The sequence below is a fragment of the Artemia sp. Qi Xiang Cuo genome, chromosome 7 (assembly GCF_049724085.1).
Source record: "Artemia sp. Qi Xiang Cuo chromosome 7, ASM4972408v1, whole genome shotgun sequence".
NCBI lineage: Eukaryota > Metazoa > Arthropoda > Branchiopoda > Anostraca > Artemiidae > Artemia > Artemia sp. Qi Xiang Cuo.
In genome coordinates, this window is record NC_142800.1 from 70,691,030 (window position 1) to 70,709,264 (window position 18,235).

At 35.2% G+C, this 18,235-nt stretch overlaps 1 protein-coding gene across 2 annotated transcripts in view; it reads left to right on the forward strand.

Annotated features, from left to right (window-relative positions):
* The first annotated feature begins 1,134 nt into the window (after positions 1–1,134).
* Positions 1,135–18,235, forward strand: part of LOC148950652 (maleylacetoacetate isomerase-like) — a 61,702-nt gene continuing 44,601 nt past the window's right edge. For both annotated transcript variants that reach the window (XR_016141971.1, XM_089091689.1), the window contains exons 1-2: positions 1,135–1,198; positions 12,945–12,996. Coding sequence is in view for 1 of the 2 variants with exons in the window: in XM_089091689.1 (XP_088947815.1) it covers positions 1,193–1,198; positions 12,945–12,996 (58 nt within the window). In the remaining variant the exon portion in view is untranslated. The remainder of the gene's footprint in view (positions 1,199–12,944; positions 12,997–18,235) is intronic.

Consider the following 18,235-nt stretch of genomic DNA (forward strand, 5'->3'; position numbering starts at 1 on the left):
TAATTTTAGCTGTTCTTAAGACATTCAGGTCCGTTTTATGATAGGCTGGGAACAGATGGTTTCTTTTGGTTTACATTGCTACTTCATATGGGATAAATTTTACTCCAACAGGGGTTCATGGTGCATTTGTTTTTTTAATGGATTGAAAACCAAACCTTTAGAGCTTTTCCTTTTGTCCTTTTTCCAAAGTCAAGGTTCAAGGCTCACCACCCCTCTTAATATGCCCTAGAAGTTTCAATTTGATCCTCAAAGCTATTCGCAAGATATTACAGACGTGTCATTGTATCATATGACAACCAATAGTATCTTTTGATTAATCTTGCCAATTATCTGTGAATAGACTGAAAGTAATTTTAGAGGTGTACAGTGCCTTAGCATTTAGATGGATTGAAGAAAATTTTTTTTAGCCTCCCACAGTCCTCTCTACCCCTTAAGTAAATACTTGAGGTCAACGTGATCCTCTAACACTGCCAGAAAGCTTCATGTTTTATACCTATCAATTCGGTAGATATAGCATATACGCTTTTTTGATGACCTTCCATCAACTAGTACTTTTTGATTCGCTTGCCACTTAGATGTAAATAAAATCCGATTACGACATGGGCTTACGGCACACTATTTCTTTGGGAGATTTTAGACATACAATATTTAGCTGCTCCCCTACCCAACACACAATTTAATACTCCTTTTCTTATGCTTCCAGAATCTTTCACAACAAAAATTGAGTTTCACAATATGGTAAGTGACGAAAAAAATCACAAGTCAAATGCTAAAAAGTGGAATGTTCACATGATTTTGACTGTCTGTGCAATTTACGACCTTATTTCAAACAAGGTTATCGTCAATATTTTGCTCTTTTGTGTTGGTATGTGCCCCCTAATGTCTATTTAGAATGTACCAAATTACAAATTATTGGAATAACCTATTTATAAAAATCCTTTTTGACTGTCCCAGTGAAAATTTCCAATGGTATAAATAGATGTAGTGAAGATAAATTTTGTTACTTTCAAATTTCAGGTAAATTCTCACACGAAACCAATTTGTAATCTAATTAATCGCGTTTTGACACATTTCTATCGGCTATAATTCTGTGATCCATTATCCCAAAACAAAACTTTGGCAACAGAAGTAAACTCGGAATACAATACAAAACTTAAAAATTCTAAAGCGTGGATTTTAGAGTGAATTAAATATGCAGGTATCATTAGAAGACATTTACTTTAAGCTTAAAAAGTATCCAATGCTTTTATAAATGAAATTATGGGAATTTGGGAAATATTTCATTGTTCATATTATTGACTTATGACTAAAGTGAATATACCACTTGATGCCTTTTTTATTATGCTTTTTCCAAATATAATAATCACTTGCCACAAATGAACTTTATCCTCAACCCTATATATATATCAATTCATGGTATATAGGCCTATTTGCACATTAGGGGGGATGGGGGTAAAGTTTGGTAAATTTTTAGGTGGCATTATAATTTAGCTAGGATGAAAGTGAAAATATCATTTGATGCCCTTCTTAGGCCTATGCTCTTTCATAGGCTAATTCAATAATTGCTTCTGGGGCTAGTTAGATCCTGAGCTCTTAAAGGGGCCCCAAAGGTATTTCATTTTTGTAACCACACAAAGAAGTTGTCAAGACTAGTTAAGTAGGCCTAGGCCTAAATAAAAAGTAGTTAAAACATCACTGGTTTAAAAATAACTTATTCAAGAGTAATATATTCCAAAAATACTTATTTATAACAATTCAAACCTCATTTATTAGGCAACTCAAATATAAACTGTTTCCTACTGTTTCAAGTTTTTCAAATGCTGTCAACAAAAATAGCTCTGAATTTTGCAATTCAAAACTTTACTGTCAACAATTCAGGGTATATGTACATTAGACCAGTGGGGAGGTAGGTGTAAAGTTTGTGCTAATTTTGCAGTGGGTCATATAATTTAGCTAGGATGAAAGTGAAAACATCATTTGATGCCTTTTTATGCTCCTTCATAATTCATATAAAATACCTTCAGGGCCCCTTTAAGGGCTGAAGATGCAAATAGCCTCAGAAACAATTAATGAATTATGAAAGAGCATAAAAAAGGCATCAAATGATGTTTTCACTTTCATCCTAGCAAAATTATAGTACAACCTAGAAATTTACCTAAAGTTTAAACTTGCCTCTCATTTGCATCAGAAATAAACTTTACCCCCCCCCCCGCCTTTAATGTGCAAATATATACCCTGAATTGGTATACTTAGGGGTGGGAATAAAATTTATTTGCAACAAAAGTGATTATTATATTTGGAAAGAGCATAAAAAAGGCATTGAGTGGTAGGCCTATCTTTACTTTATTTGTAAGTCAATAATATGAGCAGCAAAATATTTAACAAGAGCTTTCCAGTACCTTGCAAAATAGTTGTGTTAGGAGAATAAAAGTTTCAAGAATGAACTCTGAGAATAAATTAGCCTAGGCCATGTTCTGACAAGGTATTTTCAAGCAAACTCTGAGCATAAATTAGCCTAGGCTATGTTCTGACAAGGTATTTTCGAGCAAATGTCTCAGTTACACTCCTATTTATAAAGATTAGGACATTAATAAGAAGATAGTTTAGGCCCAACCAGGGGTTGGCTTGAAGCACCCAGGCCAGGGGAGTAAGATCCCCTCATTTAAATGACTCCTAGATCACATTATATGACATGTGAAAAATTATTACACATTAATTCTTTATCATTTTACCTATCTACAGAGACAAATAAGAAACTAAAATGGATTACATATGTAAATGCAAAACTAAGAACATCTAAATTTGTATTTGCCTCTTCTTCAAAGTGGACCATTGCTGGGCAATCTTGTTTCAGTCAATAGTATTGGTGACATCTCATTTGCCAACAACATGAGGGAATCTAGTTGAGAATCAACCATGGTTGCTCTTAGCAAATTCTTAACAAACTTGAGCTTGCTAAATGTTCTTTTGGCAGCAGCAGCTGCAACAGATGCTATTGCAGCCAATTTGCAAAGACAATTAGCTTGCTTAAGCTGATGTTGCTTGCAATGTCCTTTACCTAGGACTTCTTTTAAGCAAGTAGCACCTTAGAAAAATTGAAACAGAACTTCAAGCTCTACTTGAACAGCACCAGAATCTGGAGTTCTTTCCTTGCTTAGAAAAAACCTTGTTGCTAGCTCAATATCTTCAACTGAAACCCTTTTTTTAAGGGTTTTAAAGCACAAGTGGGCAAGTTTGCTTGTTTAATTTTCCCTCTTGTTTCCCTTTTTTTCTCCTTTCAGAAGTTGTTGTCCATGCTGCTATTTGTGAAGAAGTTGTTTTTTCTGTTTTTATTTTTGAGTATGTTATCTTTCTGTTTCCTCTTTTTGTACTATTTTGTATACTATTTAATAAGTTGTTGCTTTTGTTGTTAATTTTTAGTGTGTTTTCTTTTGGTTTCCTCTTTTACCACTATTTTGTATACTCTGTCATTGTACATTTACTGTATATGACAGGTTTTCAATATATTATTATTATTCAAGGAGGCTGTAGGAAGGAGCAAAATGACTGAAAGTTGACAAGGCCACATCTGAGATTATCTCCCATCATTGTAGTCACCTATCAAGCAGGGCTCTAAAAGACTCTATAGAACAGATGCATTGAGATCTTGGCTTGACACTGAGCTCAAATATCAAAACAAGATGGTCCATGTCCCTGACAATGATATTTGATGAAACCTGCCTCTGTATCAACTTCTATCCTTTTGGCAAATACTGCTGCACTGTCAATTAAATTTTTCATTTCATCCTCTGATATTCTTTCAAAAAGTTTCTTTGTTGCTTCAAGCATTGCAATTGCATTGATTATGTTGATTTCCTCTTCTTCAAGTTTTTCAGGTGCAATCCTGGTCTTCTACATGATGTTTTTCATAAACATGAAGCAGACAATATAGTCAAAGTTTAGAATCCTTTTTAGAAGGCCACTAGCTTGTGTCTTTGTCTTTGCATCAGTGTTCTTTATCTGTTTTGTCATAGGCAGTGCAATAGTGCTGCCTAAGTAAAGAACAATGTTGGCACAACATTGTTCCTTTTTTGATATTCAAGGATCAACTGGGAGTACACTCAGCTCTGGTTGATTAAGACCACATAAAATAAGGTATTTCCTTTGCTTTTTGCCAGAGATTGGCTTCCATATTCCTGGATCCTTATGAACTAGGGTAACAGTACCAATGATTCGACAGATTTTGTAAAAAACACTTTTTCTACTCCAGAAGACTTAATTTAAAGACTTTGGGTTTGAAAAGGATTTCGGTATGTAGGAAAAACATCTACAAATCTAACTGTTTGATCAGAAGTTTGAAGTTCTATCAGAAAAGGTTACAGAACTTTGATTTTCTTAAATTGGAGCATTTTCACCTATAAATTTGACAGAATGAAAAAGTTACCTGTTTTCAACATAAGTTGGAACCCAATTTGATGCATGTCAAAATACTTCGGAATGCTTATGGGTAGATACTGGTGGATTCGACATGCCTATTCCTTGTCCTTTATTTCTTCGTCTCTCTTCAACCTTTTTTAAGTGTAAATGTATAAAGCACTATTTAGATAGAGGAAGCAAAAACTGAAAAAATTGCCTCAAGTACAGGGACAAAATTGAATAATCTTATGGAGTTTAATTGTGTGACCTAGGTCTCTATAATATAGCCTAATATGTGATATAATAGCATGATATAGCTCTCTCTATAAATGCTATCTTGAATGACCCACTTCCTCTACGCTTTAATGTTTCAGCAAAGATTTCTGTGTTGTTCTCAGTGAAAGCGTTGTCAACATTTGGCCATTTCAAAGTTAATCTACCAATTTAATCCACTTCAAAAAAAAAGAAGTATTGACAATCCTTTGTCTTCAAAGTCCAGAATTCTTGGAATATGCATGTCCTACTTAAGATTATTAGAATTTTGTGACACCAAGGAGTTTAACATGTTTCATTAGCATTTTGGGTGGGATAGGGTCTAAGAAAATGGGAGTGGATTTCAAGAATTTTAAGAAGTTTATTGTCATTATATTTGACTTCATGGAATTTACTTTCATATTTAAATTCTTAGTTTTACCCAAAAAATGGGTAGGATTTTGATGGGGTTATAGTTGATAGTTCTGAGATACTTCAAGGATCAGCAAGTAATCTACATATTAACACCTTTGAGGGAATCTTACCAATTTCATTAATCAATGCTAAATATAAGAGGGGTCCTAACAAGGTTCCTTGACGAATTCCACTCTAATTAGGGAGGGGTTCAGAGAGAATATTTTGTATTTTACAGCTTGGAATCTATTTGAAAGAAAACATACAAAATTTACTAAGAGAGGTTCTACTTCAAATTTATTCAGTGATAAATGAATTAGGGTGTTGCAATCAACCAAGTCAAGTAATTAAAATATGAACATAGTATGAGGCCAAGCAGCAGTTCCTCAGATGATGGAAAAATCTAGCATCAAATCAATAAAACTACAATTAAAAAAAACTTTTTAATGTTTTTTTTTAGGTGAAATATTATTACCAATAGCAATCATCAAAATCTCTTGTTGTTGAGAAAGTATCTGTAAATTTGGCAGCTATATTTTTGTCAGAGGACCCTTGAATTTCGACACCAATCGTTTCTCATCTGTTTTATATGTTCAGTCAAGTTTTGACAGAGTCACCTATATTTCCACAGGGTCCGTTGCTGTCTGGCGAAAATTCTGACAAAGTAACCACAAGATATTCTGAAAAGAAATAAATCTCATAATAGAAGCCTATATCTACATTTAAATTTGGCTGAAGGAACATTTTTAGTCAGTCTGGTATTCTGCCACATCAGACAAGAAATTTCAACACTTGGAGCATAGTTTTGTCAATATAATATTAACTGCCATTTTAACTTAATTTTATCAAGAAAATGTCAATGTTGCTACATTTTAGAGAAGATCAGATGTATCTTAATGCATTGGTGCTGATCCCAATTTTCTTTTGCATAAAATAACCAAGTAATGACAGTTTGAACATTACATAGCTAAAAATTGTCAGTAGTTCATTTTGTGTCAAAAACAGGAAACTGATTGAATTGAATATGCTTTTATTATCTGGGTGTGTCAGATATATTGTCCATGTTTTGCATTGTCAAAATTTAACGACAGCTTCAAAAGATGGTGTTCCAAGTCATGACTAAGCAGAGTTATCCTGTTTGGAAGGAAAATTTCGACAGTGGTCCCAAAATTGCACTCTCAAATCATCAGTGCATTTATCCAATGCTTTCAAAATTGTCACTTACTTTTGATAGCAACTCTACTAGTTTTTGATTTAAGAAGTTCTTCAGTGCAATTGCTTGTCAGCTCTTTACATAGCTCAAGCACAGAATATGGTGTAGGTTGTATTTCTACCAAAATATCTCTTGCATTCAATGCAAGATTTACCCAGACAGTCATAACAGTCTCATTGGAACCAGCAACTACTAGTATAATGTATTCCAGCTTGGCAACATGTGAAAAAAAAAATATCTTGTTGGTTCTTTGATCAGAGATGTATTGCTCTATATTTGACTCTTTCTCATCATTTATGTTGATTAATTGCATGTCATCTTCTTCAATTTTGGTTTGATCTCTTGTTTCTGCTGCTAGGCATCCTGTCGAGGTCGGCAATCTAGCACCAGGTGTTTCTTTGGTAATTGTAATGTACGTTTCCTGAAACAAAGTATTGTTAAATGTAAGTTTGCTTCAAAATTTTATGTTTATATTGATTCACACCATAAAATCCACCAGATCTGAGAATCCTCAGGAAGAAGAAAAAGGAAGATTAAAAAGCTAATCTTTGAAGTTCATTTTGAAGTTATTTTTTTTCAGATTTGTAATACTGAGAAACTGCTTGTTTCAACAAAAGATTCTTGTTCGAAGCACAAGCTGGGAGATTAAGATGCATACTTCAGAAATCTAAGGTTTCTACAGGGATTTATTTTTATCGAGGCAGTAGTCACCAAGTCAATTTGCTTGGACTAAAAACCTTGGATCATAACTGTGAAAATGCTTGAAAAGTTCTCCAAACGTTCTTGAAAAGTGCTAGGAATAGTTCAGCTTTATAAAATTGTACATAATTGTCAGGGTGGTGACATCAAGTCCCCCCCCCCCAATTTGATTTAGGGTTTTTAGGAACTTTTGTTTGTTGTTTTAATTGATCATATGTTTGTAAGTTTTACAGAGGCTTAGATTTCACCAATTTTCTATCATCTTTCTTATTATTTCTGCATGAGCTTGAGTGCACACAAAAATTTAGACTTTGAAATTTGTTTCAATCAATTTTCCAGCCATTGTTTTAGAAAACTGTAGTATAAATAGAAGTTTTCAATTGCAATTCTGGAAAAGTATCATGCTTATTGATCAATCCTTGATGAAGTCGTAATCCCGAATGAATGAGCTTCTCCCACTCCTAGCCCATTTTTTTCCTCCAAAAAGTGAAGAATCAAACAGTTCATGGTAACAAACCATGTGTATGGAGTAATGTGGCACAACAGAAACTGGAAGTTTAAAAAACTGAATATTCATATCAGTATATATATCAAGAAATTGGATTATTGTCCTGATTCCAAATATACAGGGTTTGTCCGGAAAGTAATAGGACTGAGCTGATTTAAAAACATTTGTTGAGCCAGTCGTTACAATTCTTGAAAAACTTTCAAAATAGGCTCCTTCTGCGTCAATGCAGCGCTGCCAGCGCGAATGAGCCTCTTGATCACTTCCACATAAAACTTGGCGTTGACGATTTGTCCAGGAGGAACAAATTCATGATGGACGATGCCTTGGATGTCAAAAAAGACAATGAGCATTGTTTTCACTTCGGGTCCTCATTCTTGCCTTTTTTGGGCAAGGAAATGCCGACGTGTGCCACTCGAAAGATGGCCTCTTTGTCTCGGGATCATACTCAAAGATCCAGGACTTGTCACCTGTAATTACTTTGTTCAAAAATTGAGGGTGACTTTCACACATGTTCAAATTTTCTTGGCATGCTTCCACTCACCGCAATATCTGGTCGTCAGTGATCACTGGGACCATCTTCGCGCACACCTTGCGCATGTTAAAATGCACCATCACAATGTAAGATTTTGGTAAATTTAACTTTTGGGCACTTAAACGAGCATTTAATAGACGGTCTGAGTTCAAAACTTTGCGCACACGAGTCACATTGTCGGTGTTTGACGAAGTCTATGGTCTTCCAGCATGGTCTTCATCAGCCACCTCTTCCCTGCCCTTCAAAAAGGCCTGGTGCCACCGAAACACCACTTCTTGCTAAAGCAACATCTGGGTAAGCCTGCTTGATCATATCAAACGTCTCTGTCGCAGATTTACGAGTTTCACACATAATTTAATCGCTTACCTCTGCTCTAACGAACGCTGCATTTTCGGCTTGCACCACTCACAGAAACACAGTCATGCAAAAACGCCTGTCCTAACTCTCCAGGTGTTCGGAGAAAAGTGACCAGCCACTCGTTCGTTAGCTAGGAATGCCTTCTACCGAATCCAGTCGGCGCACACACGCTCCAAAGTACAGTCGCGGTGGAAGAAAATCAGTCCTATTACTTTCCAACGAATATATCAAATCGTAAATCCAGAAGTTCCAAAGAGTTCCAGAAGAAAACAAATCTTAGCAAACGGATGATCCTTTTATGCACCAACAGGAAGTGGGAATTGAATTCACGTAATTGTTAATTTTCTCTTAACTCAATTGTTATTGAGAATCAATTGTTATGATTCAATTGTTAAAATTCTCTTAACTTTCTTAGCTCAGTTGTTATTGCTTATTTGGCACCTTATTACTTCAAACAAAACTACTACTAACAAATCACCGCAGCACCAAGCCGTCTGAGGCCAACACAGCTACGCACGATCCTCCTCCACCCCAATCTATTCAAAGCCTCCCTTTTTACACCCGCCCACGAAGTTCCCATTTCTTTTAAATCTTTCTTTATGACGCCCTCCCACGCCACACGAGGACGACCTGCTTTCCGTTTAGCCCAAAACAGCCGGTCGAAAGAGAACAATCTTTGGCAATCTGTCATCCTTCATCCACACAACGTGCCCTAACCACCTCAACCTTTTTTTCATTATAGCCCTAGAGAGTGGTATTGAACCACATATTTCATATAGCCTATTGTTTGAAATATGGTCAGTCAGCCAGGTACCCAGAACAATCCTTAGGCAATTTCTCTGGAAAACAGCTAGCAAATCTTCATCCGTTTTTTAGAGCGCCCATGCTTCAGAACCATATTTGACCTCTGTCAGTATTGTAGCTTCTAACATTCTAATCTTGGTTTGCAGACTTATCTCCCTATTCTTCCAGACTTTTTTTTAACTGTGAAAAAACAAACTGAGCCTTGGCTGTTCTACTTTTAACATCTTCACTGTTCCCACCATCTTTACTAAAAATGCCACCAAGGTGAGTGGATCTTCCAACCAGATCAATCTTTTCACTACCCAACGTAACCTTTTCATCTTCACTTATTCCTAGTCTTAATGACTGATTCTTCCTAACATTAATTTTCAAACCTATTCTAGCACCCCGAATTCGCAAAACCTCTAAAACTTCATTCATTTTGCTCACACTTTCATCTAGGATGCTTAAATCATCAGCATAATCCAAGTCCAGGAGACTTTCCTCCCCATTTAATTATTGACTTTTAAATGATGTTCATTATGGTTTTTTGTTCTTTGCATTTTTAGTGTAACGATTTATTTGTTGTCGACTCCAAAGTCTGAATTCGGCCCTTTGTGGGCTTGTGATAGCAATTTTTTTGAAATAAATATCTTATCTTATCTCCTACCATGGTCTCGCATTGCCTTTCCTGTGCTCCTTAAAACAAAATCCGTCAAAATAATCCATATAAAGGGGGGTAAAACACAGCCCTGCTTAACTCCTGATTTAATACAAAACCAGCTGCTAGCCTCATTTCCTACCTTAACCGCAGCAGTGTTATTCTCATACATAGCACTAATCACTTTAATGTATTTGTCTGGTATACCATACAAGGATAAAACCTTTACTAAAGCCCTTCTATCAATAGAATCGAGCGCTTGCTCATAATCTACAAAACTGAGGACCAAAGTTGTTTGAAAATTCAGGCACTTCTCAATTATTAGCCTAAGAGTGAAAATTTGGTCGACACATCCTCTACCGTTTCTAAAACCGCACTGCTCTTCTCTTAAAACTTGGTCTACGGCATCTCTCAGACTAAAAAGTATCATATTACTAAGTAATTTTCTACCTACAGAGACCAGACTAATTCCTCGATAATTACCACACTCACTTTTATCACCTTTCGTATAAATTGGCTTAATTAAGGTTTTCATATAATTATTAGGTACTTCCCCTTTTTCAAAAATCATGTTCATAATCTTCGGTAACCTATTTCTAATCTCTGAGTCACCATTTTTAAGAAACTCACTTAACACCCTATCACCACCTAGAGCCTTATTATTTTTTAATCCTTTTAGTACTGTTTCTAATTCCTCCTCACAAAACAAATCTTCCCTCACATCCAAATTATCACAAACTTTTTCATTTTCGTCTATATTTTTTCCTGCAACTCTATCTCGGTTAAGCAAGTTCTCAAAATGTTCGGCCCATCTCTCTTTATTTTTTTCCTTATCGCTAATTGCGACCCCATTCCTAATTTTAACTGGGACAAGTCCGGACTGACTACTCCCTCTCAATTTGTTAACGTGCCAGTACAATATTTTACTATTATGCCGTCTGGCTGCATCTCTCAGATCCTCAGTAATTTTATCCATGGCCTCCCTTTCACACCTTCTTAATTCACATTTTGATGCTTCCTCTACTTTCTTTACATTCCTCTTATTTTCATATGATCTATCACTCAGATAATGCTTGTACAAGTCTTTTCTCCTTTCTATTAAACATAAAGCTTTTTCACTAATATTCTTAGCTGCAGTTCTAGCTTTCTTCCCTAATACACCTTCAGCAACTTCACAAATTATTTTTCTAAAATTATTCCAACCATCTTCCACACTATCAAATTTTAAACTCTCAAGTTTAGTATTCAACTGTCCTTGGAAAAAGAATATATATGTTATTCTGTTTAAACGAACAACTCTGTATTTATTTAAAACATCTTTTTGTTAGAATTATAAGCCTAGACCTTTTTAGTATTTTTCCTAGGGTGGTTGTATCAAATCTAATCTAAAACTTGTATTTCCGTTAACTTTAATGGTAAAACTTTATTGTGAAAATAAATTTTTGAGAATTTTGAAAAATAGCCTGAGGCCCCTCGAAAATGATGTCAGACCCCAATGAAAACAAAATTATTAGAATAACCATAGCCAAAAACCCAATTTAAGAAAATTACAGTCTCCAAACTTGAGCAGCTAGGAAAATCACTTTTTCACATTGGAAGTAATGATGTGCCTCATTTTGTTCCACCAGAGTTGATTGTACCAAACCGTAGTTGTAGAATGTTGGGAGAGTTCATTTTAAAGGTTTCCATATCTAGTGCATTTTCTAAGTAATGAAGGTAATATTAAAATAAAATACAATTTGAGGAAAAACTGGATCTTCATAAACAAGATGATGTACCAGAAACACCATAAATTTACATCGTCCATGCAAAAGACAAGAATAGACTAGACTTCTGGAGTCTATTAGTTGTTGATTTAGAATACTAAAGCGTGTTTCCAGAGTTTAAATTTTATATTCCTAGCTTTTGATTTTGCTCCTGGTAAAATAAGATTGCCGAAGATTGTTCTTTTCGGCCAACCGTCTAGGGCTAAACGGAAATCAGATCGTCCTTGTTTGGGGTGGGAGGACGTCACAAAGAAAGATTTAAAGGAAATGGGAACTTCGTGGGCGGGTGTAAAAAGGGGGGCCTTGAATAGATTGGGGTGGAGGAGGAGCATGCGTAGCTGTGTTGGCCTCAGGCGGCTTGGTGCTGCGGTGAGTTTTTAGTAGTAGTAGTAAAACAAATGAGTTATCTTGTAAATCAGTCTGTCAGTTTTGTATTCTGGTGGATGACTTTGCAGTCGCTGAAGTAGAATTTGCTTTTGTTCCTGAGTTTTTAAATTATATAGGCTACTGATGATGCTTTGACATCTCCAAATAATCAAACAGCAATAAATTGTTTTCTGTGTCATATTCTAGTTACCATACTGCTGAATACTTGAGAAAATGCCTCAGTTTAAAAAATTATTTTCTATTTTTTCTAAGTCACATACTTTAAGCTGAAAAAGCTGCACTATGCTGTAAATCAATGAAAGTACTCCTAATGCATTAACTACTTAGCTTTACTCTGTTTTACCCAGTAAATGGAATTGATTAGTTATATTAGGTCTAGCAGTCCTAAGGTGGAGGTTGTTCTGTATTTTTCCAAGGATTAGGCTATTTGAGAAAACAAAAAAACTTAAAATTGGCAGACACCAAATATTGACAGTGACTGGCTTAGAATAGTCCGTTCTGAAAAATAAAATGCCCGAAAAGTAAACATTTACCTTTTCAGTATTGATACCATAGGTATCACTTAGACTAAAATTTAGGAATAGAGTACTGGAGGATTTTTCCGTGGGGAAAAGGGAAGGCCAGAATCCAAAAAAGTAGATTTTCAGTCCACAGTTTTTGAGAAGAGACCATTTTCTTTTATCCAAAGGAGGGAGGGGAGGTCATATAGGTTAATCCCAGGAGAACTGATTATACTCATCTCAGGGAAAGAGAGTGAAAAATTAAACTCATTCCAGGGGGGAGGAGGCTGAAGACTCTAAACTGTTATAATTTTTCTTCAGTTTCTGATTTTTCTCTAACGATTTGTATATTGCATTTTTTAAACTTACGATTTCCCTAAAACAAAGTATTTGAACTCTCGAAAGCAAATTCTTATACACATATCTGGCATGATTGCCCAGTATATGCTGAATTTGAATTTTTGTTTTCCTTTTCAGATGACACTCTACTCATATTTTAGGAGCTCATGTTCATGGAGAGTTCGTGCAGGTCTGTGTTTCTCTTTTTTAATAAGTCTTAAGTAGTATTTCCTCCTTAGTATCTCTTTATTATTCCTAAGATTTTTTCATTCTATTTAAGATGCCAAACATGCAAAATATGAGGTTGTCTATCTTTGGAGATTACAACCCCAACCCCTTCCAAAACAAGAAAATTAAGTATTTTAAAGTAATCTTTGCACATCAGATTAGATATCTGGCTAAGGGTTGACCGTTTAAAAAAGGCGTGTGCACCATAGGATTTGCCCTTTTTGTATACATATAAATAAATGTATACATATTTTGCCCTTTTTTGTATACATATTGCCCTTTTTGTATACATACATTTTTGTAGGATTTGCCCTTTTTGTATACATATATATATAAATGTATACATATTTTGTATACATATCATGCAGCTTCATATATGGATTCAAATAGATCCTACCCCTAGGAGAGGTTAGGGGTCAGAGAATTTTGTTTTTGTAGTGGGAAGGTTAAAGTTAAAAAAGGAATCAAAGAAAAATACAAAGATGATTTGAATGGGTAATAGAAACAAAAAATCTTTCTGGGCTTCCATTTTCTAGATTATATGAAGAGGTTATTTCAACTAGTTTGGCGGGGGAGGGGGGTATCTCTGGATGTTAACTACGTAGGGGAATAACAAGCATTTTTTACTTTTTTTTTTTTTTTTAGAATATCATCATCTATATTGCAATGACTTGGGGCATTCAAATGCAAATTAGGAATATTAGAGAAAAGGGGGAGTTGTATTGACTTGCAATATGCTGGGGTATGGATGAAAGTTTGCGGCTGTGAAGTGTACAAGGATTAAGAAGTAATGTCCTTGGGCGTGTAAAATATGACAAAGACGGGTTGTTAAGTGTTATTGGGAGTGAATGCTAAGATACTGTTATGCAACTGCGAGAATAACTAAAATAGCTTATGCTTGCGCAGATCTGCCACAAAAACAGTTAAATCAACTGCAAAACAATAAAACAATCTATTAAACGATTTATTTGGAACATTGGATAACTCCTTTGGCTTTTCGAATAAAATGCCAAGTAAAATCAAGTTAAAATGCCATGAAACCAGTTAAAATCCCAACAAATTTTCATTTTTGTTGTCTAGTGTTTGGACCTATTAGTTAGGGGAGGGGGGGGGGGCAGCTTCTTAAAATCAGGTAATAGCTCACGATGAGTTATCTAAGCTCAAGTATTTTAGTTGAAATCGACGCGTCAACTCTGGTTTATAATTCTGTAAACAGCTCTCTATGTTGCAGTGCCCTGCTAGCGCCAGGTAAAAAAGAGAAAAAGCTGGCTAGGCTTTGAAAACTATCGGTGGTGTTTATTTGAAACATCTAGCATGACATTTGCGTGACTCTTCACTAAGAAATAATGTTTTGTTTTAACTAGGTAAAGAGCTTCAGGATTTAAATCATAATATCAGCAATTTTAATCGCAAAAAAATAATACATGGGATCATGGGCTCCAGCAGAGCGTTTTTCAGGGAGGTCCGTGAAAACCTCCGGTAGATAGTTTTCAACTATGGGGATTCCAACGGTATACTTTTTGCTTCGACGTGCCAGCGTTTCCGAGGGTCTTGAAGCTTTTTCTGACAGTTACTGCAACCATAATTATAAAGGGATTTCAAATAAAGAAATTGCTATGCGTCATTATGTTCTGAATAATCGTTTCCAAGTAAACGTTTTCTGGCTCTGAATCGTCCCAAGTCAGAAAATTGTGTTTCTATGGAATCAACCTCCTTCCTCTCCTTCCGTTATTTTCTGTTCTTTCCAATATCAGTGTATGTGATACGACCTTACCCGTAAGTATCGTCTCGAGTGTGCGAGTCTTGTCGTTCGTCAGTCCTGGTTACCAAGCTGGACATGTATGCTCCAGACATGCAATGCCTGGAGTATATAGTTGTTTTTTTTTTAGTCGAGTTTATTTAATAAAGAAAGGAGATAAATAAATTTTAAATAGGCTACACTGCTCCGTATCAAAAGACACGTAAAGACTCATAAACATGAAAAATTATTTATTAACATGCAGTGAATTTCCCATTTCCCTCTTTGACATAACCACACGCCTATTCAATGAATGAATAAATATGTTATGTATAGTAAGATGCAACTATTAGATATTATAGGCTAGCTTGTATCATACCCAAGTGATGTTGAATTGGTTTTATAATTGTATTCTTCATTTGTTTCTTTACACTAATTCACCTATAAGTAGACTAAGAGATTCCATTTCTGGGGCGCCCCCGTACAAACAGGTTTTTTTTTCTGGTAGTTAATTCTACAGGTCATTAAACTCTTTGCCAAGAGGAACGAGTATAACTTGATTGGTGATTAGGATTTGAATATTTTTTTGGTTAAATCCGTGGTCATTCATCTGTAAGTTGATTAGTAGGTTTTTTTTTTTTAAACTTGGCTAATAGGTTTTTAAACCTATTACTACAAACCCTACATGCATTCCATTTTTAGAACTAGGAGCGTGATGTGTGTGTGATGCTATAAGACTGGTTTCGTTTCATGGGTTCATTAATAGAAGGACTAATGTTTTTGAAAAGGGTAATGACGTCTTTAGTTTACGAGATTTGCGAAATTTTTTTGCGAAAAGATATTTATGTAATGGTATTGCGAAGGTTAAGAGTTCCTCATGGATAATTGAAGAATGAGATGCGTGCATCAATAATACAAAGAATAAGCTCAGATACTTAATAGATTTGACGCTTACAAGAGACATTGCTAGAAAGTGTTCAATAGCTTAATTGAAAAGTAACGATAGAATGACATTGTGACTTGACCTAGCTTTACCTCGCCGATTTGGTCTGTATAATACATAAGTAACGTTTGAAAAATATTGTCAATTTAAAAAGAAATGGCTGAAAAGTGTTTTGAGGGGGACGGGTTGCATGGAGGGGTGAGTTGCACGAGGGTTCAGTTAAAGGGGATACAGTTGCACGGGGGGTTTGGTTATACACGGGTTCAGTTACAAGGGGGATTCAGTTGCACGGGGGGTATCCCTTTTTTCGAAAATCGGGCTCCCTGTTTTCAAAATCCCTTTTTCTTCTGAGGCTTGGAGAATTTGGTGTTTAGATATTAAACGTAATGAAATTTATATAATTGCAATCTGCATAAAAACCCGATTCCTGTCAATTGTTATCAAAATTCCATTTTTGACTTTTGGTTACAACTATAAATAAGGCTATCGTGTCTTTCTGAACTTTCTGTGCGAGGCAGGGGTAACTATTTAGTTTAAATAATTCTAGGAGGAATTGAGTTTTATGGCTGGTGTGGAAAAATGGTGGTTGTTAAATATTCGGGTAGACATACAACTAAGTAACGCTTCACTCTAAATAAGGCTATCGTGTTTTTCCAAACTCTTTAGGGCGGGGGTAACTATTTAGTTTAAATAATTCTAGGAGGAATTGAGTTTTATGGATGATATGGAAAAATGGTACTTGTTAAATATTCGGGTAAACATACGACTAAGAAACGCTTCACTATAAATAAGGCTATCGTGTTTTCCGAACTTTCTAGGGCGGGGGTAACTATTTAGTTTAAATAATTCTAGGAGGAATTGAGTTTTATGGATGGTATGGAAAAATGGTACTTGTTAAATATTCGTGTAAACATACGACTAAGAAACGCTTCACTATAAATAAGGCTATCGTGTTTTTCCGAACTTTCTAGGGCGGTGGTAACTATTTAGTTTAAATAATTCTAGTCGAAGTTGAGTTTTATGGATGGTATGGTAAAATGGTACTTGTTAAATATTCGGGTAAACATACGACTAAGAAAAGCTTCACTATAAATAAGGCTATCGTGTTTTTCCGAACTTTCTAGGGCGGTGGTAACTATTTAGTTTAAATAATTCTAGGAGGAATAGAGTTTTTTGGCTTGTTTGGTAAAATGTTTGTTGTTAAATATTCGGGTAAACATACGACTAAGAAAAGCTTCACTATAAATAAGGCTATCGTGTTTTTCCGAACTTTCTAGGGCGGTGGTAACTATTTAGTTTAAATAATTCTAGGAGGAATTGAGTTTGATGGATGGTATGGTAAAATGGTACTTGTTAAATATTCGGGTAAACATACGACTAAGAAACGCTTCACTATAAATAAGGCTATCGTGTTTTTTCGAACTTTCTAGGGCGGTGGTAACTATTTAGTTTAAATAATTCTAGGAGGACTTGAGTTTTATGGATGGTATGGTAAAATGGTACTTGTTAAATATTCGGGTAAACATACGACTAAGAAACGCTTCACTATAAATAAGACTATCTTGTTTTTCCGAACTTTCTAGGGTGGTGGTAACTATGTAGTTTAAATAATTCTAGGAGGAATTGAGTTTTTTGGCTGGTGTGGAAAAATGGTACTTGTTAAATATTCGGGTAAACATACGACTAAGAAACGCTTCACTATAAATAAGGCTATCATGTTTTTCCGAACTTTCTAGGGCTGTGGTAAATATTTAGTTTAAATAATTCTAGGAGTAATTGAGTTTTATGGATGGTATGGTAAAATGGTACTTGTTAAATATTCGGGTAAACATACGACTAAGAAACGCTTCACTATAAATAAGGAAATCGTGTTTTTCCAAACTTTCTAGGCGGCTGGTAAATATTTAGTTTAAATAATACTAGGAGGAATTTAGTTTTATGGATTGTATTGTAAAATGGTACTTGTTATATATTCGGGTAAACATATGACTAAGAAACGCTTCACTATAAATAAGGCTATCGTGTTTTTCAGAAATTTCTAGGGCGGTGGTAACTATTTAGTTCAAATAATTCTAGAAGGAATTGAGTTTTTTGTCTGGTCTGGAAAACTGGTACTTGTTAAATATTCGGGTAACCATACGACTAAGAAACGCTTCACTATAAATAAGGCTATGGTGTGTTTCCGAACTTTCTAGGGCGGTGGTAACTATTTAGTTTAAATAATTCTAGGAGGAATTGAGTTTTATGGATGGTATGGAAAGATGGTACTTGTTAAATATTAGGGTAAACATACTACTAAGAAACGCTTCACTATAAATAAGGCTATCGTGTTTTTCCGAACTTTCTAGGGCGGTGGTAACTATTTAGTTTAAATAATTATAGGAGGAATTGAGTTTTATGGATGGTATGGAAAAATGGTACTTGTTAAATATTCGGGTAAACATACGACTAAGAAACGCTTCACTATAAATAAGGCTATCGTGTCTTTCCGAACTTTCTAGGGCGGTGGTAACTATTTAG